The 21558-nt window shown below is 39.3% G+C and overlaps 1 protein-coding gene across 1 annotated transcript in view; it reads right to left on the reverse strand.

Annotated features, from left to right (window-relative positions):
- Nucleotides 1-21558, reverse strand: part of LOC142345616 (E3 ubiquitin-protein ligase rnf213-alpha-like) — a 71368-nt gene that overhangs the window by 10399 nt on the left and 39411 nt on the right. Inside the window, exons 4-8 of the mRNA XM_075397757.1 lie at nt 19245-21284; nt 16301-16479; nt 16088-16213; nt 5939-13854; nt 3358-3556 (exon numbers count right to left, since the gene is read on the reverse strand). Of these exons, the coding sequence (XP_075253872.1) occupies nt 3358-3556; nt 5939-13854; nt 16088-16213; nt 16301-16479; nt 19245-21284 (10460 nt within the window). The remainder of the gene's footprint in view (nt 1-3357; nt 3557-5938; nt 13855-16087; nt 16214-16300; nt 16480-19244; nt 21285-21558) is intronic.

Here is a 21558-nt window from a genome sequence, read left to right on the forward strand (position 1 = left end):
AAACAAACAGTTTCGAATTTAAAATTTTAACCATAAACTAGAGCAACAATCTCGGACCACCAATGCCATTAGTAAACAATGAGAAGTGTCAATACGGAAAGGTGTGATAAGACAAAAATAGAACGAGAACCGGTAAAAAATTTAACAAAAAATCACCAGTATTTTACAAAAGCAAATGGAGTCTAATTCATAAAAAGTTTTAGAATCGCATTGGGAAGATTTCGACAAGTTTAGCTCGACACAATGACAACATGTGTCACATAATAGTAGCACTCAGGAGAAGAAACAAAGAAACACGCATCTGAAGGAAAAATCCCTCTCAAAAACGAAAAACTCAGAAACAAATTTCTTAATCATTTTTAGAGTTAGTTTTAATGACACTCATCGAACCAACTTTTTTCGCTCCTTTTACTACTACAGCGTGACAACAATCACCACTCTAATTTGACTTACAATTGACTTCAAAAAGTTGAAGAAGGTGTGAAAAGACCTTAAAAACAGGGCCAAAAGAGTTCCAGAAACGACTCGAATTAGAAAATTGACCTCATGAAATTCTAAAAAAATATATATTGAGCCCTTTGAAACAATGAAACAACAACAAAAAAGATGAGAAAACTAACCGATAAAATTTCCTTCAAGTTGCGACTCAAAATACAGGTTTTTGTGCAACAAAAAAAATAACGATTGATAGACTGTGTTCCTAAATAGAATATCGAGGCATGGGAATGGAGATGACGATATAAAAAAACCTTGCCACCACAGTGCCAAATAATAGCTGCAATGGCTTCGCAGATCTGCAGCCACAAAAGAACGTGAAAGAAACGAACTAAAAAAGAAAGTTCTTTTCATTTAAATGATGAGATGTTAAATTTTTGATTAGGAATCTGTCAACTTATTGCTGCTTCTATCAGCTGCTCTCAAATATCCATCAACTAGAGTGACACATATCCACTTAACCTTATCTCTACGAATTAAAGTAAGGAACAGCCAATTTCAGAGCAATGAAAGCATTTTTGAGAGTGAGGTAAGTCATGTGTGAACAAAAAATTAATCAAGCAAAATACAAAAAAAACTCGCTCCCCTAAGAGCAAAAATGACGCAACAAACGCCATTCAGTTGAAATTGCATGAACGAATAAAAAGAGCAGGTTTGAAGTGATTATGACATCATATGGTCGTAACAAAAATCTCGACGAAAAAAAAACAGAAGGCAAAAACTATTCTCCATGAAATTCTCTAGCAACATTCTGTACAAAATGCCTCTTGCACATTCTTCTGCTAGATCAGTCACTTCTATACGCAGCTGGGAAACATTTAACAATTAAAAATCAAACAAAATCATTAGTATCAGTGAAAAGTGCCGTGCCTAGCCTTCAAATGTCTCATAGCAGTATCACCTATAGATTAGCTATTAACTAAAAATTGACCGAGAAAAAGTACAGCCAGAAGCGTAAAATTCGAAGAAAAAAGCTGAAAATAAAGACAAAAATCGAAAAAGTTTTGCTGAAATTTACTCAATTTTCTTCATTAAAAACAATTGGAAATAATTATCAACTAAATAGGAACACGACCAAACTACTATAACAACTGATTTCAGCCACATAACTCAGCAAACTCTACAAACTGCTCTACAATACAAACTGCTAGAAAAACTTAAAATAAGGCAAACAGGTATACACAATAGTTGAAAATTGAAACTAAGTGTAATATTTGCCTCAGATAGTCAAAAATGCTTCCAAACACACTATTAATTTAGATTATTGTTTAGATTATTGAAAGCAATACCATTGACTAAAACGGTTGGAGTTAAAAAAAACTGCTTAGAAAAATCTGCACGTTATCAAAAAAATTTGCTCGCTCAGCGAAAATTTTTTGACAACTACTTTTATCGCTCTCTCTCAAAATACAATTTGATAAAAACTACTCTCTCTTCTCTCTGCTCTCAAATTCTTTCAGACGTCTGACCCAAACGCTTAGTTTTTACATGCGGCATTGACTTTTAGATCCTGTTTTAAATACACCCCAAAAATTTTGCGATCAAAAAAGACGCTCCTTCAATACTCCTCTTCGAGTCGTGCAAAAGACAGCGCGCCAATACAATTAAAATGGGGCTAGGGGTATTAGCTGACACACAAATTAGAAGACACGCCAATTGGCCGACAAATTTCATCAGGACGACGTGAAAATGACCGAAATCGGAACTATAATTTAAATAGTGTAATTAGAAGCGTCGACTTAATTAGGTTGGGCCGTAATAATTTGTTCGGTTGTGATATATTCATATCAGGTCCCACGGGCCACTGAGGCATGGCCAAATTAGTCAGTAGTTATAGCCAAAAATTGTTTATTTTGAAACTAAGGGACGCTACTTTACCCAATTAGTGCGCGGGTACTTATCATGAAATGTATTTTTCGAGTAGCTATATTTGCTAAAGTGTCGGCTAAAAGGTGTGTCGGCTAATTTTTATGTCAGCCAATTGATCGGCCACGAAATCACATATGTTGGATTGTAAAAAAAGTCAAGAGAAGGGCAATAATAGCCACAGCTATCACTTTGTGGCTATTAATAAATTCAAACTGTTGTAACATATGATGTTTGAAGTTGCCGGAGATTTCATTGAACATATTTCGGATTTATTCTTTCAGCCCTCCCCGAGCTTTTATGCGCCCACTTTAAACTATGTGTTATATAGCACGTTATTAACATAGTTCGCAGATTGCCAGAAAATAGCTTTGTAGATCTGCAGTATCACAAAAACAGTAAAAAAGACAGACCAAAAAAATTCGTCATTTCATTGAAGGCTAATATGTTATATTTTGATTAAAAATCTGTATAAGTTTTTGCTGCCTCTATTAGCTGCTCTCAAATAACCTTCATTTAGAGTGACACACACTCATTTGACCTTATCTCTTTGAATTGAAGTAAATAAAAGTCAATTTAAAGAGAAAAAGTCATTTTTGAGAGTGAGGTAAGTAACGTGTGACCAAAAATTTAATCACGCGAATGAACAAAAAAAAAACTCGCTCCACTAAGAGCGAAAAATGACGTCACGCACGTACTTCAAATGAAATTGTTTGAACGAGTGAACAAAAAGCAGATTTGAAGTGGTTGTGACGTCATATGGCCGTAACAAAAATCGCAACGACGAAATAAAAAACCAAGAGAAGGCCAATAATAGCCCCAGCTATCGCTGTGGGGCTATTAAAAAATAAAAATAGAAAGTGAACCTGAGTCCTCGATATAACCCCCTAAGCTTGGGGGATAGAATAGATCCCTTAAATGTAAGTCTGCTCCTCAATTTTTGTGTTTTGCAGGAAAACGTAAATTAAGTTTTGGCCAGAGCCCACTACCACTGACCCGCATGCTGATAAGTGGCATGTTTCTGAAGAACTTGTGACCGATCGTGGCTTCGATGGCGCCCAAGTTGTAAGTGACGGTGTGAGAGTCCAAGTTGCAAGTGGAGTAATTGGCCACGACTGACAGCAACTCTCGGTCCACATTCAGAATTGAAGCCACGTGCTCTTCTCTCACTACTCCACGCGACAGCGTCATTGCACTAGAATATAGACTGTTGATGTATTTAGATATTAACGCATGGTTGCTATCGCCATAGAGAAGTTATCAAACTCTGAGGAGCAGCTTTATCAATCAAATTCCAATTTTTTGTCTCGACTCTTCATATAGCAACAGTGGTGAAAAACCAGTAGTCCAAACCCAAAGTAGTTTCCCCACTGTTTCGGATTCTCGAATCATTCAGCAGGCGCTAACAAGTTAATTTATCGAAAAGTTATGCATCTAATGGTTACTGTAAAGCGTTGATTAAAAGCCCGACATTATCAATGTAAAAACACGCAGTTGCTTATCCCCACTGTTTGCTATCTAGCATAAGTTTAAAAAGGCTACTGGATGAGATAGGAGGTCTACAAGAAAAAAAAAGATGGGTACAAAAAAGTGGTTGTGTTTGGGCGGGGCTTTGATAAAATCACATAAAACTAATTTTTGCCTCCTGACTAGTCGTACTCTAAGTGCCTATCAACTGGCAGGTGGTTGCTTAAGCTAAGCGAGTATCTTGAAAAGTGAGGGAGGGGAGTGGGCCAAAACTATTAAACAATATTTTCCTTCACACCATAATTTCGTCTATTCAGCAGTATATTTCAGCACAGATTTACAGACTAGTAGGGCACTTAAAGAACAGCTAAAAGCTCGGGCTTCACCAGTTTCTGACTTTTTATGACAAGTTGCGATAATTTTTGGTCAGCGAAAAAATAGGTAGTTTGAAGATGCAATGAGAAGACAAACAAGACCAAAATAATTGCTACAAACTTCGTTTGTGTCGAATTAATAGCAATAGACTTTGGTTTGAGGGCAATTTACAATTGCACCTTCACTTAATGCCTCGGAGTTCATCTAGTTTCCCCTCAAAAGAACTCAGATCTAACAGACAAACAACTCGGGAACTAATTATTTTTACTCTATTGAGATATGTCTGTCATCAGGTTTAATTGTCTGAAGACAAAACATAGCCGGCAGATTGCCGGAATAGCTGCGAAAGAATAGACCTGCGTGCCATAAAATAGAGATAGAAACAGATACAGATCTAAATTGAAAAAAAAATCGACGCCGCTCAAAAAACTAGGTAAAAAAACATTCAGCAATAAATTATTAAAGCTTGTTAAAATTCATTCCGCAGAAGCCTCTTATTAGGGACCTTTACTGCACAAATGAGTTCCTTTGACCTTAAACAAATTCAAATTAAGCTTAAGTTTTAAAGTGCAAAAGTCATTCTATTGAGTGAGGTAAGTCACATATGATCAAAATCTAATCACGCAAATAACCTAAAAACTTTTGCTAAAGCGAGTGAGAAATGACGTCACGCGCGCAAATGCCGTTAGTGAGAGGAAGAAGTCATTCAGAAAATTTGACTTTTTCAGCTTTGCTGTGTGAACAAATGTAAAACGAAAAAAGAGCGTCAGACGACGAAACAAAAAAACATAGCAGGACAAGTCCTGACGTACAATTCAAAGAATTTTCATTGACTTAACAAACAACTAGACCTAGAACGGACAATGAGTGAATTGGGAAAACCATTTCTAAAAAAAATCAGATGAAAAAAAAACAGAAAATCAATGTCAAAATGCTGCTAGGGAGAACAAAAAACCACTAGTGAGATATGTAATTTTGATTCTAACAAAAAAACTAGGTCCAGAATGAGCTGTGAATGGATAGGGAAATTTATTTTAAAAAATCCGATCCAAAAAATCGAAAAAACAGTAAAAATCAGCGTGAAATTGCCGCATGTGAACAAAAAACCACTACCGAGAAACCGAATTTTTGTTCAAACACCGTTTTCTCACTCTACTTTAAAATTAGAGCGAAAAAAATCACGCCACAAAACCACTCGCTTTTTCGCTACATTTCCTGTTTCGGCGTGACCAAAATCACCACTCTAATTTGACTTCAAAAATCATGAAAATGTGTGAACAGATCTTAAAAAAAAGACAGCGCCCCAATACAATTCAAATTCTTTGAATTGTAAAAACCAAGAGCACCGCAATATAGCTTCGCTCAGCTTACAGCTTCGCAGCTATAATCAGATAGGATGTAAAACATAACTGACAAAATCGGACAAATTGCTCTCCAATAGCTTACGGTGGTTCGATCGATTTTACATTAGCCTGCTTCCCCCCATCGGAGGGAGGTATAGGCGAGAGCCAGGTAATACGTTTACTAAAAGAATATTAGTAGAACATATATAGGTCGCCAGGAATTAAACGATAAAATTAAATTTGACGCGCCTTTCATCTGACATGCGTAGTTAACTTCCGCTAATCTGTTTTATATGCCTAAAATCGCATTATAGATCACGCAAAAATCGATACGTCACGCGTGATAAAAGTCACTGAAAAAAAGTGTTTTAAAGCAACAAAACTGATCTTACGGAGTCTCAATCTGCAGTGCACTTCTATATGCGTGGATGAACTCATTACTCCTGTTGACCAAGAAGTCCATAGTTACCAGAGCACAGCACTCGTTCACATGTCGAGTGGGTAGAAAGTACTTCAGAGGGGAGTCCAACCGCAACACTTCCTTGAACTCACAAGTGACGCCACTTGTCGCAGGCATTGTACGTATATCCTTATTCCAAAGTTTGCAGTAAATATTTGCCGATTCTTTCATTTTCTGCCTCGTCAATTCAGGAATTTTGCGTTGTTTTATAAAATCGTCAAAGGTTTGAACATTGTGCGACTGATCCGGGTCGTAGAAGCAAATCATGAAATCGAAGAACTCAAATAATTTAGGAATGCTGCTGATCACTGGTAACCAGTACTGGTTTTTGAATAAACATTTCAACAACGCGTGATTGTCACCAACTGCATTGAGTTCGTTTCTGACCGATGCCAATGTCACTTTGGGTGTTCGCCGCCAGAACATACCGTTGTCCAGAATTCCTCCGGATGCAGAAGGTTGTGGCTTTTCGTTCAGGACTCGCAGAAGATTGTTCGACTCGTTTCTTGAATCGTTCCCAAAAGCCACATTGTAGGCTGCAATGAGTTCGGGTAAATTCTGCTGAGCTGCATTTATGGCTGCGATGAATCTGTTCTCCCACAGTTCTCGTTGTGTCTCGTCATTGAAAGATCCTTCCGCGTTTCGTCTCGATGCCGATAGAACCAATGACAGCAAAAACTTGAGTGCATCTTCCTGGCTGCGATTGAGCGAATTCGTGGAAATGCTTTGCAGATTCCGTTGCATTCGTGTTCGCATTTCCTGTTCGCCAGTGCAGATGTACAAGACAGCATGAATGAAAAACTGCATCACGTTTCCATTGAACTCATTTAACAAATTTCGCTCAAAGGAGTTCAAGTTGTGATTGCGCAAGTAGCCTCGCACTTGTTGAGCATTTTGAGCAGCCACCGCTGCGCCTCTAGCTCCAGCCACAGCGTTGCCAGCATGGAACGTGCCATGTGCGGCTCCGCCGATAGGTACACCGCAGTCTTGACATCGGCCACCCTGATTAGCCTGTCCACAATCACCAATCAAGTACAGATGACCGTTCGGACAACGACCCCAATTTGTGAAATTCCCAACGGCTTGATTAACAGCCGCTATGTGCCTTTCAGCACTGTCAGGGAATGTAGGCAGGTACAGGTTCTGAACGTTTCCACGATTCGCAAAGATGTTTTTAAAAGGCTGCAACAGACCGCAATTTTCGTTCGATTGTAAGAAGGTTTGGAGCAAAAATAAGTATTGAGTGACCGCTTCATTTCTAGGGCTCAGTTTATCGTTGGCGGTGGTAACACTTTGACTCAGACCCCCAATTACTCTGTTTTGCAGAACCGAATCTCTGAACTGAGTGAGATTTGGCGGTGGGTTGGGATTCGTTTGGATCTCTGTCACGAGTCTATATGCAATCAGGTTCCGAATGACAACATTGGTTACTTGATTCAATTGTTGTACAGCTGTGTTAAAATCAGTTACCAAAGACGTGTGTATTTGACTAAATGGGCGTTGGTATGCATCTCCGTAGACAAGATAGATGTCTGAGAATCCTTGACTCTGAGAGTTGACCAAAATGTCTGGAATTAGAGGTTTTAAGCTTGGTATGGTCTTGATTCGCTGATATAGATCCATTCCGTGATCAATGCATATACATTGAATAAAATATCGTTTGAGACATTTAGCGGCGCTTTCGCCTCCACTGTTAACTAGAGCCATAAGCAGCCGTGGCATCGCTATGTCTTGCACGTTTTCAACTTCTGGATCCCCAATGATAGATTTCTGTATGAATTCAGATATAGTTAACTTAATCTTATCTATCAATCGGATCTGTCCCACAGCGCTTTTGTTATCGCTGTGGTCGTTAACATCTGCAAAAGTTTCGTGAGCGTGGACATACTCAAACACCGCCAGGAGCAGATCGTAAGTCTTGTTTTCATCAATTTCATTTGCTGCAATTTCTCTATCGTATTCTAAAGCTGTCGTGATCGCGCTATCCAACTCCAGATTGTGGTCACTAATAGCTAGCAATGTTAGCAATCCTTGCTTGGACCGGTCATTAATCCAGGCTATCTCTTTTTTAGAAGTAGTGTTGCGATACACTAAACTGCACTCGACCAACTTCTGAAGTGCTTCTGGGCTGCAATTGGGAACTACATGCTCTCGAACAATTCCCAAGAAAACATTCGACACGTTTTCCCAAAAAGTCTTCCACTGGTCTTTCAGTGGTTGTCTGTTGCACTCAAATAGATGACTTGCCTGCAAAATGTTGACATTGAATTCATAATTGCAGAAACTGCACACCACACTTTCGTTTCTTTCAGCGCGTTCTCTAGAATTTGCTAAGCAAGTTTCGTGAACGGCGTGATTTCCAGGACACAAGACAACATAAGGAATTGCTCCTTTGGCAGTTACAGGTTTCCTGCAAAATGCGCAATCTTTCTGGCCAGTTTCAGCTTCAACGCTGTGTAAGATAACGGCTTCTGCCGATCTGTTCAGACAAAACACCAATCGTTCCAAAAACTTGGAACTGCCAAAATAAGCATCATCAACTGTTTTTCCAATCGTTTTGTACAATGTGTCCGATGCAGTACACGCAGCTTTCGTTGTGATTTCGTCCAAGTTGAAAGATATCTGAGAGATGTAGGTCGAGAGCATCGCCAGTTTTTTCCAGGTAAACTTGAACTCCATAGATTGCTGATCCAAATCAGAGTGCATTTGTAGAACTGTCACTTGTTGATCTAACTCTTCAATTTTCTGTCTGTCAATTGTTGTTGGTTTTAGTTTCTCAGCCATTAGCCTAACTTGCTCCAATGCGACTTGATTGATAGACATTGAAAATGCCTCACAGCTTTCGGGACTCGGAATTTTGAACTTGACACCGATCGTCTTCAAAATTGGCGTCATACTTTGCAGATGAGGCAACAGTTTCATGAAGTGTGCATAGGCATGTGCAATTGTTGGGGCATCTCCGAATTCTCCCAAATTGTGAATCATGATAGCTTTCAGGGATTCCTTGATCAATTTAACAATATCAGTCAGACTCTGTCTATTGTTAAAGGACTGCGAAAACTCACTCATAATGAGGTCATAGATAAACGAATCAACAGCGTCCTCCTGAGAAATTTCAGTCAGAATTTGTCCAAGACTTCCGCCTTGGTTCTCAAATCTTTCCACGAAATATTGCCAGTCCTCGGCATCGGAATCGCAATGCGTTTCCAGACAATCTTTCCACAATTCGAAGAGTGACTGAGAAATTTCAGCACTGAACGGGAACCGAGAATCAAATTTGACATCGTTTGGATCATTTGGTCTCAACCGGCACAGTTCTTTCACAGAAAACAATTTCATCCACGCGTGCTTTCGCCAATTTGATTCAAAGAGCAGTTTAATGTTATTGTTGAAGTCAATCAGTTTTAAGAAATCAGCAAGGTGAGGCTTGATTTTAGCCTTCAGCTCTGTGAACAGGGCGTTCTCAATGGTTCCCGATCTTATCAACTCTTGCAAGTTTGCAGCCTTCTCCGCAACCCACTCGTTAATTTTGGCGTTTTCCTCCGACTCCTCAATGAAAGCGCTGGCTTTTTCTAAGAAAATGATCTCAAGACTAGGTTCATGATGTTCTTCAAAAAGTCTGTGGACGTTGCTTACTCTTTGCACTTTTTCTCCTCCTGGGGTATCGGCAATCGCGTCATGTACAACGTCTCGTAACAATCGCCTTTGAAACCCTGAGCATTGACCCGAATCCGTTACAAAGAGGTCTTTCAAGGTTCGTCCGGTAGCAATTGCAACTTCGGTCAAGACTTGATACTCCTCCTCCCGAAGCAGTTCGTCAATGTGAAAGCTCTCCCACTTTCCGACCGAGAAACTGCTGTAGCCAGACTCGTACCAGTTTCTGGGAAGTTCCACAATGAAAAGGGTGAACAAGTTATCAATATTTGCATCTGCGTGCAAGTTCTGAAGTCGGTACTTGGCGGATGCAATCAACTGAACAAAACGTTGACCCTTTGAACACGTTACAAAGAGTACTTTTGTCAGGTGTGGGTGCTTTTGAGCCATTCTGTAAAAGTCTTTAACTCGTTCCGCGAACTCTATTTCGGTTTTGAACGTGTTCAGATTGACTACAAAATGTCTTTCGTGAGACACTAGAGTCATCTCTTGTTGCATTAATTGTAAGTTACAATCTTTGATATTTTTGGCGGATGGAATTCTACAGAAAGTCGAGATCTCTATCAGTTTCGATTTGACTTTTCGACAGTAACATTGTTGCCACAAGAAATCGGACAAACTTTTACGCCCTTGAGCGCTGTACATATTCTTCAGATCCTCAACGTTGAAAGCTGGAAACTCCGGGTCAGCTCTGATAATTGCTTCAATTGAGCATGTCTGGACAAGTTTATTTACGGCAGTTTGTAAGACATTATAATCGTTCGCGCCTGCGTGATCATCGTTCGAGTCAGCAATTTTGTCAGATTGTATCAGCACGCAGGCAGTTGTGTCTTTTTGGTACCCAACAAAGGCATCTCTGATTTGGAACATACTGTCTTCCTTGTCTGATCTAGGAACTTGTGAGAAATCTTCAAGACTTTCGGACAGTTTCATTTTGAGTTCCATCAACTTAGGGGTTAGAATAGATTCCATGCCCAAGAAATGCTTCTCCAAACGATTGAGAAGTGGAATCGGAAAGTTTTTGGCAACCTTTTCCTCCTCAATCATGATGAGACGGAAGTTTTCTGAGACGCTACACTTGACTCTGTTGGAACCCAGGCCCAAATCAACATATCGTTTTCCTCCATAGTACACATAGTACTGATTCAGAGCATCGTACAGGGACTCGTACAGAGATCCCAAGTTAAGGAGAACAACCGTTTTGCCCGTTTCCATGCAAACTTTGATCCTGTTGATGTTTTTGCACACCTGGATGTACTCTTGATCCTGTGGGAAAGAGGAACCAAAGATGATTTCATAGTCATCAAGTTTTAACACCTGAGGAAGCAATTGAAGAGCAGAGAAATTTTCGGTCATCAGCAGTAAGTATCGGCTCTCGTTGTCCATATTTCGCTGTTCTTCGGGCATCTTCGATCTGGCTTCAGCTTCAAGGATGTTATCGTGAACTAACTCCAACGTGTCAACCTTGTCTTTAAGGCTGGCTTCTTCGAACACGTTATTTCTCCTCAACTCCTCTGCAAAAATTATCAACGATTTGTCGTCTTTCTCGCCAAAATTTCGGCGGATCGCTCCTCTTACACTAGCCCACTTCAAGTAGATAGAAGAGTCAAAATCGCTGTGCATCTGAGACCTGTAGAGCATCTTGAGAAGTCCATAGAAGTCTCGCAGACCAAAATACTCGGCGTTCCCTTCTCTGATTTGAGATTGATATATTCGTTCATAAGCGTCTGCCAGAGGTTGGATAAGTCGTTCCAGGGCTTTGCCTTCTTTCTCTACTCGGCAGATACCACGAGCACTACTGACCAGTTCTTCCGGCGTTGGTATCGTTCGGCTAACCAAGAGTCCTCTGTTCATTTTCGCTGGATCCAGCGCCCAATTTGAGATCCCAACAAAACCCACTTTTCCCCACTCGGTTTTCCCAGCATTGAGTTCAACGTAGCCCTCTTCCAATAACGGGTGGAGAGTTTTGAGCGGCATTTTGGCAGAATCTTCCGCCAGACCAATTTCATCAAGAACCACGACACTCACAAACTGTTTCAGATCTTTGCCTTTCTGGTACAAGGCTGCCTGTTTGAATGTGCTAAGGATACCGTCTGCATGTGTGTGAGGCGAACATTGAAATGATAGCATCTGGACTTGCTTCAGAGTCTGGAAAAAGTCGTTTCTGGAGCTTTCACCCTGCATTGCATCTATTACGATAGTCTTTGCCAATGATTTGGAGCTTCCTGGTTTGCCGACCAGGAACAACGGAATTCTCAGTTCTATGCAAATGATCATCATAAACACGTTTTCGGTCAGTGCCAAGTTCTTGGCAATATTTGCTTTGGCATCCAATGTTATGTTTTTGAGGAAAACCTTCATGCACAGATCTAATTCCTTGGAAAACGTGTTTTGTCCATTTGGTAATCTGTACGGTCCAGTGAACGCTTGCGCTACTGTTCTCCTGTAATTATCTCGCTTTTCCAAAGACGAATGGTAGCATACGCCCAGCGTAAGGATCATCAGTCGCGCAACTTCGTGCAAAGCTATAGCATCGTCTTCGTCGTCATAATCATCTTCTAGTTCGTCCATTTCTGCCAGAAGCTGTTCTTTTTTGGAATGGAAAAACTGCAAAACAGTCATTGCTCGCTCGATGTCACGCAGGCTAACAAACAAACATTGATCTCGATTCTCACGCAGAAACCTCTGTGACCGGCTCAAAACATTGCAAATGAAATTGACATCTTGGTCACTAAATCGCATCGGGGTTACTTTCTTTGCCACTATTTGTCTGATGTATTTGTTCTCAACGATACTTGTCAGCTTGCCAAAATCCCAAACCAATGGAAGTAAACTTGGGGGTAGTGGGTTGACCCTGTACACTAAATGACGCATCGGAATGTCGGAGTCCAGTTTGTCGCTTGTTTCGCTTGACTTCACGTGGTACCCCAATCCTTGACTTTCAAGTTTCCGGATCATGGCATCATCGTGCTTTCGGTACGGATTGCAAGCAACTATCACTTTAAGTCCAGAATTTGGATCAAGTTTTCGTCCGTTGACGCTGAAATCGCAAATGACTTCTTTGATGCCGTAAATGGCTTCGGTTGTGTTGGCTTCATCAAAGAACAGAACTGTGTAGAAATTTTTGCCGAACCTACGACTGTTCTGAATTGCCAGTTGCTCGGCTTCTTCGATGCTCTTGACGATGTCGTTCATGGTAACACCTCCGTGAACTTTGACAAACTTTTTATTTTCAACAGTTTCTCCCCTCGCCATCAAGTGACACAGGAACTCGATCAGTCGTGTTTTTCCACAGCCAGTTTCGCCCATGATCACAACCGGAATGTTGCATCGGAATCGCATGTAGATAGCTAGCAGCTTCATGACATTATCCTGTGTCAGCTCATAAGTGGAGTCAAACTTGATCCGACCCTGTTGCTGATCAGCTCCGAGAACCCGACATAACTTAGTTTGCTTCTGACCAGTTGACAATTGGTCAAAGTTCTCATCTAAAACGTTACTTTCATCGTACGCTTGTCTCTTAATCTGTTGTTGAAGATCGGCGCTCATAACATTTCTGGCCAAAACGTTATCGTTCCAGTCTTTCAAATTAGAGTCGTGGACCCTAACACCGAGGAACGTGAACGTAATTTGATCAGCGTTGAAAAACACGTAGGGATGGGGCGAATTTTCCCACCTCCTACGCATTTGGTGGACCTCGTAGTTTGTTTGATTCTCGTTCAAACCGAAAAGGGGCGAATTGTCGGCAATGCTTAGACTTGGCAGTGCAAAATCTTGAGCCATTTTCACGAGGCAGTGTTTGATTAAGAAATTTTTAAAACCGATGAAATCTCCACACATCACGAAGTAATTCGTTTCACATGCAACAAGTTGTTCGTTTAGGAACTTAGCAAAATAAGTGAGTTGAGCCCAGGTGGGGTTCCCAAGCCCACTTGACTCCTTGAGAATTTCTATAACTCGTCGTTCAGTTTGAATCTCACCATTGTACATAGAATTTGTCATGTCTCGGTTTTGTTTGAGCAATTCGAGATAGTAGTAAGATCGCTGGAATTCGGGACTGTTTAGAATTTGAATATCTGCTCCAATGATACGATTCGCTTCCGTATTGTCATTCTGATTCTGCATACATTGATTAGGGGACAAACAAGTAGTTGATGGTATCAAATCGCACAGTGGTTTCCAGCAAGAATCCTTCTAAACATGACAGGATACAGACTTTAGGGGTCATAAGAAACATCGTATCTTTTCCGTTATAAAACTCCCCTCAGTTATTAAACAAGTGACATTACAGTAATCTCGTTATGTAGTAAAACAGCGTATGCGCTTGGGGATTTCAAATAAAATGCATCCGCTAAGCTGGGGCCAGGAGACTGAAAAAAAAGAGGAAAAGATATTTCTCTGTTCGCGAGTCAGCATAACTTCTAAATTTTGGAATATAGAAACTATTTTAATCAGGGTAAGGTTATCTTTGTGATCAGGGTTCCGAGTCACATCTATGAATGGCATTATTGAAAGAACCATTACGTTCAAAATTCAAAACTTTTAAAGATATTTAATGCCTGATAAACAACTGCTGAATAGTAAGCCTAACAACACTACGGCTAGTTGAATAGAAGAAATAAAATGATTATTTGGTGGGAGGGAAAACAGAAGAAAAACTAAAAACAAAGTTTTAAAACTGAGTTTCGGTGCTTTTTTTATTTAGGTCACAATCTTTAAAAAATAGCCGGCAGATTGCCGGAATAGCTGCGAAAGAATAGATTCGCGTGCCGTATAATAGAGATAGAAACAAACTAATTTGAAAAATCGACGCCGCTCAAAAAAACTAGGTAAAAACCATTCAGCAATAAATTAATAAAGCTTGTTAAAAATCATTCCGCAGAAGCCTCTTATTAGGGACCTTTACTGCACAAATGAGTTCCTTTGACCTTAAACAAATTCAAACTAAACTTAAGTTTTAAAGTGCAAAAGTCATTTTATTGAGTGAGGTAAGTCACGCATGATCAAAATCTAATCACGCAAATAACCTAAAAACTTTTGCTAAAGCGAGTGGGAAAGGACGTCACGCGCGCAAACGCCGTTAGTGAGAAGAAGTCGTTCAGAAAATTTGACTTTTTCAGCTTTGCTGTGTGAACAAATGTAAAACGAAAAAAGAGCGTCAGACGACGAAACAAAAAAAACATAGCAGGACAAGTCCTGACGTACAATTCAAAGAATTTTCATTGACTAAACAGAAAAACTAGACATAGAATGGACTATGAGTGAACTGAGAAAACCATTTTTAGTGAAAAAAATATAAAAAAATTAAGAAAAAACCAAAAATCAATGTCAAAATGCCGCATGTGAGCAAAACAACCACCAGCGAGAAATTAAAATTTAATTAAAACAAAAAACTAGGTCCAGAATGAGCTGTGAATGGATTGAAAAAACCATTTACAAAAAAATTCGATCCAAAAAATCAAAAAAACAGTAAAAATCAGAGTGAAATTGCCGCATGTGAACAAAAAACCACTACCAACAAACCGAATTTTTGTTCAAACACCGTTTTCTCACTGTACTTTAAAATTAGAGCTAAAAAAATTCACGCCGCAAAACCACTCACTTTTTTGCTCCATTTCCTGTTTCGGCGTGACCACAATCACTACTCCAATTTGACTTCAAAAATCATGAAAATGTGTGAACAGATCTTAAAAAAAGACAGCGCACCAATACAATTCAAATTCTTGAATTGTAATAAAACCGAGAGCACCGCAATATAGCTCCGCTCAGCTTCGTAACTATAAAAATATTAATCAGCTATAGCTATCACAGCAAATAAAAATTTCAAAATTGATTCATATTTGCTCCCATCAAATTGTTCTATTGATATGTTCAATAAGAGGCTTAGCAGCATTTTGATTAAACGTGATCCTCGAGTGCGATCAACAAATCAAATTATATTTTGACGATTCAAATTCGAATAAATTGCATTCAAAATTGCTCGTTCGTTTGGAGGGGACTGGCAAATATTTTTCGCCGATGAGGGGGAACAATCTGTCATAACATTTTAATTGGCTCGTCAAATAAGCCGCGTGAAGAAAATAATGGCGATTTGATTTTCAATTGGATATTGATATGTTCAATAAGAGGCTTTACAGCATTTTGATTAAACGTGATCCTCGAGTGCGATCAACAAATCAAATTATATTGACGATTCAAATTCGAATAAATTGCATTCAAAATTGCTCGTTCGTTTGGAGGGGACTGGCAAATATTTTTCGCCGATGAGGGGGAACAATCTGTCATAACATTTTAATTGGCTCGTCAAATAAGCCGCGTGAAAAAAATAATGGCGATTTGATTTTCAATTGGATATTTGATTTCGAAAAAAGTGAGTTAAAAATAAGTTTTTTATTTCGGAAATTGCATTCCTTCCCAACTAACTTACCTGAGCTTGGAGCATCTCAATGGCAAGGAAAAAGTTCTTTCTCGCAAGAAACAGTTTTCCACGATCATCTGTCAATCCGCCAAGCACACAGAGTTTGAAAAGCAGCTCATCCACATCATCCAGAACCTACGAAAGTGAAAAAGTGAAAACGTCAAAAATATGCAAACGTGCAGAATGTTGAAAAAGGATTTTCGAAAAAAGAAAGCAACTCACATTTGGCGACACATCCAAGTGTACAATTGTTGGCACAGTTTTGCATTTGTGAGCCCACAAGAAGTCCAGAAGTTTCTCAAAGTCCACATGGCGATCATACAGTCGGAGGATTACTCGCTCACATTGTCGCTGCTTTTGCTTTACTTCCGCTTCCACCCGATCAATATGTAGCGATTTGCCTATACATAAATACAAAAAAAATGTCTCACTGAAAAACAGAACAATTTAAAAACCCGTTCTGAAGAAATGTACGAACAAAAAAATCAAAAGAATGACTGTTGAAGCATGATAATGCAATAAGCTGGCAAATTGCACGAATGAGCCATAATTGACGCCCATTCATCCATTGATATAGAGAAGGCAAGGAAGAAACATATATGACAGTTTTATGGGGGGTCTTAACACACAACACATAGGGGGTTTTAAGATTAAAAACAGCCTTTAACACCATGAAATTGTCTCAAAACAGTTTTGGTGAATCGCTTCTTAGTGACTGGTCGAATCGATTCAAAGAGCCTTTAATGCCCTCCGGGCGTTATCTGTTTATCTCGTTTTTGAAAGCAAAAAGTCAAATGCGTCAGACGAAAAATCAGTCAAGCGAAAAATCGCATTTAAAAGGTCAAAGGAATAATATAATTGCCACAAACGTCGTTTGAGAGTAATTAAAAAGACCAAAGACCAGACATTTTAAAAAACTAGCGTTGTTAAACTTGAAATGTATAACAACAGAAACTGCCCCTCATTGAAAACGTGCAAACTTTAGCCGGCAAATTGTCGGAAAACAGCCGCCGTTGACCCGCTTGACGCACATTGGGATTGAAACAAAAAATAAGAGATGGAAATTGACAGAATTTTTCTACGTGTCAAATTTTAGTTTATTTTGTGTGCAAATTCTGCATATTCGGTAAGATTCTAAAATTACACTTAATTCAGCTTTCAAACTGAACACTATTAAGCATAATATAAATACCAGCTAGCAATCGCTTTAATGAACGTCTCTTGATTTTGTTGTTTTGACTTTGACCATGCTCACTACATCGCGTTATTCAAGGCGAGAAAGAATTTTTAATCCATTCAGTTGAAACAGTGAGTGAAGTAAGTCAGAAGTCAAGCGTGAAAATCGTGACTTATGTAACACGAAAAACGTGATCAAAAGGTAAATCGAATTAAAAAAAAGGAAAGCGCTTAAATAATAGCTGTTGAGAGGCTGACGGCGGCTATTAATAACAAATATAAAAAATGGGGGTGCAATTTTGAAAACTAATGTTAAATATTAAACTATTAAAACTAATAGTCAATAAAATAATTGATAGCAAAATCTGTCTAAATCTTAAAAACGATTAGCTACCCCTTGATCAATTCAAAAGTTTAGCGTAATCATTTATTTCACTAAATATCAAAAAAACTACTTAAAATGACCCTACAAAGCAACAAAAACTTTCTCTGATCAGAAAGTTAGAGAAAAGTATCATAAATCTTTCCAACGTAAAAGTGCACAGAGGAAAAACCCGATGAATTGAAAACTCAAAAATTAATTGGTACACGGTTCTGAATATTAAAAATTTATATCGAATACTGAGGTGTAGAAAACATTTTCAATGTGAAAAAAACCAAAGGTGTCTCGAAAAGAGCAAGCAAACAGAAACCTTCAACCTTTCAAACAACAAATAGAAACTTTTGAAACCTTTGATAAAAATGGCAAAACATACTGTCATTTATTAAATGTATGTATGACAACAAAAGCACCAGCAATATATTTCCTCAAAAGTTTCAAACTTTTAATGTTCTTATTAAAACAAAGCCTACGAAATAGTGCAGCCAACAAAAATTACCAACAGTCCAAAAAACCACAAACAACCTCACATTCGGATATGCCAGCATAAATCTCAGAAGTTAATTCTGTGAGCAATAGTTAGTAGGTAGAAACGTGAAGGTCTCCTGTGCACCATGAAATTATGCCTACTGAGCAGTTTTGATGACAAACGGAGAGTAGTATATCTGCAACAGAACTGCCTTGTATCTTAATGACTTCAAGCCTTTTACCACTTTAACACGTTCCTCTCTGCGAGAAAATAGACAAAATCAACATAACCGACAAACGCTGGCCAAATTAATCTCAAGTGACCTGCGAGCGGTTGGCTTAGTCAGTCGACTGATAGACGGGGAGTAGAAAAGGAGATCGAATTAGTGGAGGGGGGCTAATGTGGTTAGAGCGTTCGGGGTTACGGCTGGAATGAGGTGGAGAGTGGACTGCTGGGGTGGAGATAAGGGAAGATGCAGTCAGGGGGAGGTGGTGGAGTCAAGGGGAGTCGAAAGCGCTAAAAAACTGCCCCTCACCCTCACAATGATTTTATGTCTTATCAGAAGCTTCGGTGATTTGAGGGTGCCTTTAGCTTCCTTGTCTATCCTATTTTCGAGGACGAAAAGTCAAATGGTCAGATGAAAAACACCTAAGTCGGTGGTGAAACAAAACGCATGAAAGAACAGCAGGACTAATATAATTGCATCAAACTTTGTTTGAGAGCAATTAATAACCAACTATCGCCGAACGATTTTCTCTCGAACGACAGGCAAGGGTTTGGTTTTGGTTGTAGATAGCTTAAACACAGGGAGGTTAGCTTTTTTTCACTGAGATTCAAATTACTGACGAAGATTTTTTCAGAGCGATAGCTAGCGCGCAATTGAGAAGTCAACCAGTCTGATGAATAGATAGCCAAACGTCACGAGAAAAGCAGTACTTTAATTTCTACAAAGTTTAATATACCAAACAATATTTCGGAAGAATTTGAACAAGATATAAATTTCAGCATTCTCGTATATATATAAAAGTTCTATATTTCTAAAATGAAGCATTAGTACCTCAAGGAAACTGATAAACTCACAGCTTAATACTCGTGTCCCTAAGAAAAAGCTTATTGTCAAAATCCTAGAATCCCCAGATTACCTGATGATGGTTGGGTAGAAGTAATCAGTCGCGACCGATACTGATCTATCAACTCCTCATTTTCACTCTTCAAGTTGCTACACAAATATCTTCGCAAATCATCCATTGACTCAGTTCCCTGTTTTGTTTTGTACTTCTCCAATACAACCGATACTTGACTTGCTTCGTCCGAGTTGAAAACCACAAGCTTGTAATCCTGATTAGATTGTTTCACTTTGTCAAAGAGCAACTTTTCAATGTGATCCGAACACGCAGGGCTCAAATCGTCCGCGAATGCAATTGAGTAGACTTTGCTTCTGGGATCTAGCATTGCTCGAAGCAAAAAGACTTCTAGTTCTTCAACCGAAGTGCGACCCGAACACAGAAGTACTTGATTGTGATTCGGCAATGAATCTTTCGAGACATAGCAATAGAGGGAAAGAATGTAGAGTAAAATATCAGATCTTTTATCGCACAGAATAAAATTGGGGCTCCCAGTTTTGAAGTGTTCTGGGAAACGCGGTTCATGAGGTTGTTCATTTGCACCCTCGTTGAAGATTTCTTTCAGTTCCAAGCATCTATTCAGAACGTGTCCAAGTTGATAAAGGTTTACAAAATCGTCCAAAGAGTTTTCTTTCAACCCTGAGAGGTACTTGTCAAAGATGAGCTCCATGTCCTGGGCAAACTTACTCACGTCAACTTTGTTCCCACTCATATCAAAACCAGTTCCCGTATTTTCAGTCCGGTCTAACGTCGAAAAGTAGTCATCAAATTCTTTAACAAACTGTTCCACAATTTCGTCTTGTTCTTCATTCTCGATTATCCAATTTACAACTTCTGCTTCGTCGATTTGAGTTGCTTCTGAAGTTTCAGTCAGTTGGTTGCGCACAGCTTGGATTCCTGCTTTGGCGAGTCTATCGTTGTCGTTGAACTGACCTTTCAAGTTGTCAATCATCGCCATGAGAGCACTGCGTTGATCAATGTGAGCACTTTTTGTGATCTCTTCCAACGCAATCGAAGTATTGCTGTAGATAAAGGATTCTGTATGATCGTCAACGTCCATTCCTAGATCGTAGTTTTCATTCAAGAAATTCACAATGTGTGTCGTGTCAAGTAAGTCGTTGATTGATTCCAGATAGTACTTAGTAGCAGGTTCCAGTTGATTGGGATTGCGGTTCAGTTTTGCAAGACCTGAACACATAGCGCTTAACTGTTGCATGTTAAATTCGTTCAAAATTGGATGTCTGGTTCTCATTGCGAAAACATATTGCTCCCATTTTGTTTTGATTGATTCTAACGCAACGCACAGACTCGACAGTTCCTCGTTTGTGTCTCGTGTAAATACGTGAAGAGGCTGTTCTGAATCGCTAAATTTTACTTCCAAAGCTGGTAGTTTCATACCAGCCGAATGAGTTCGGATATAAACAGACCAAAAATTGAAAAATGCGCAACCAGAATTGTATAATGTCACAAACGATGACGTTAGTCGCTCTATGTTCTGAAACGTCGTAATAAACACATCAACACTTTGCGCATGTTCGTGCTTTTCTTTTCCAACAATCAACATCAATCGACTCAAAAGGTCTCGCAGATCGGACAACTTCAGCAAGCGTATTTCTTCAGTTTCACGGTTCTCGGAAGTTATTTTCTCACTGTACTGTAACATGACAGCATCTTCAGGCTCGATTAATACTTTTCTCTGGCTTTCTGTTTTGCTCGCATATCTCACAATGTACACCCCACTGTTGTTAATCTGTTGTGCTTTCTCAAGGGAACTCTTTTCTACGGAGCCTTGGGTCTCTAAAGCTTTCTCGAACCAAGATAACTGATGTGCGCTGTCTTCGTATTTGTTGGGCAGCCTTGGATCTGTTTGTAGTTTCGCGAACACTTTCTCGTAAGCGGCCTTCACATCTGCGAAATCACTTGCTGGGTTGAGCTCGTAGATGAAAGGCGAATAACCAAAAATGGCATCATGGAAACATTTCACTTTGTCGATCTCGTACGTTATCTCTCCTGCGGACATACTAGCCAATTCTGCGACCACTTTCACGTCTTGCAGAGCTATAAAAATATTGAAATTATTGCTCAAATAAAACAGGTAGAGTAATTCTGTATAGAGCACATTTACTGGTGCTGCCATAGTGATTCCATACAGAAGTTAAAAATTTACGAGAAGAAGCTGAGAAAAATCCGTCCTGGATAGCCCTCATGTTTTACGAAACGATATCAATTATCATTGAGGTTCAGAAAATACGAAAATAAACATTTCCCTTCAGCGTTGAGAAAACATTCAGGCGTCTCACGTGTCTGTACTTCCGCACAGTTAAATCTGAGC

The sequence above is a fragment of the Convolutriloba macropyga genome, chromosome 9, assembly GCF_964194025.1.
Source record: "Convolutriloba macropyga chromosome 9, txConMacr16.3, whole genome shotgun sequence".
Taxonomy (NCBI): domain Eukaryota; kingdom Metazoa; phylum Xenacoelomorpha; order Acoela; family Convolutidae; genus Convolutriloba; species Convolutriloba macropyga.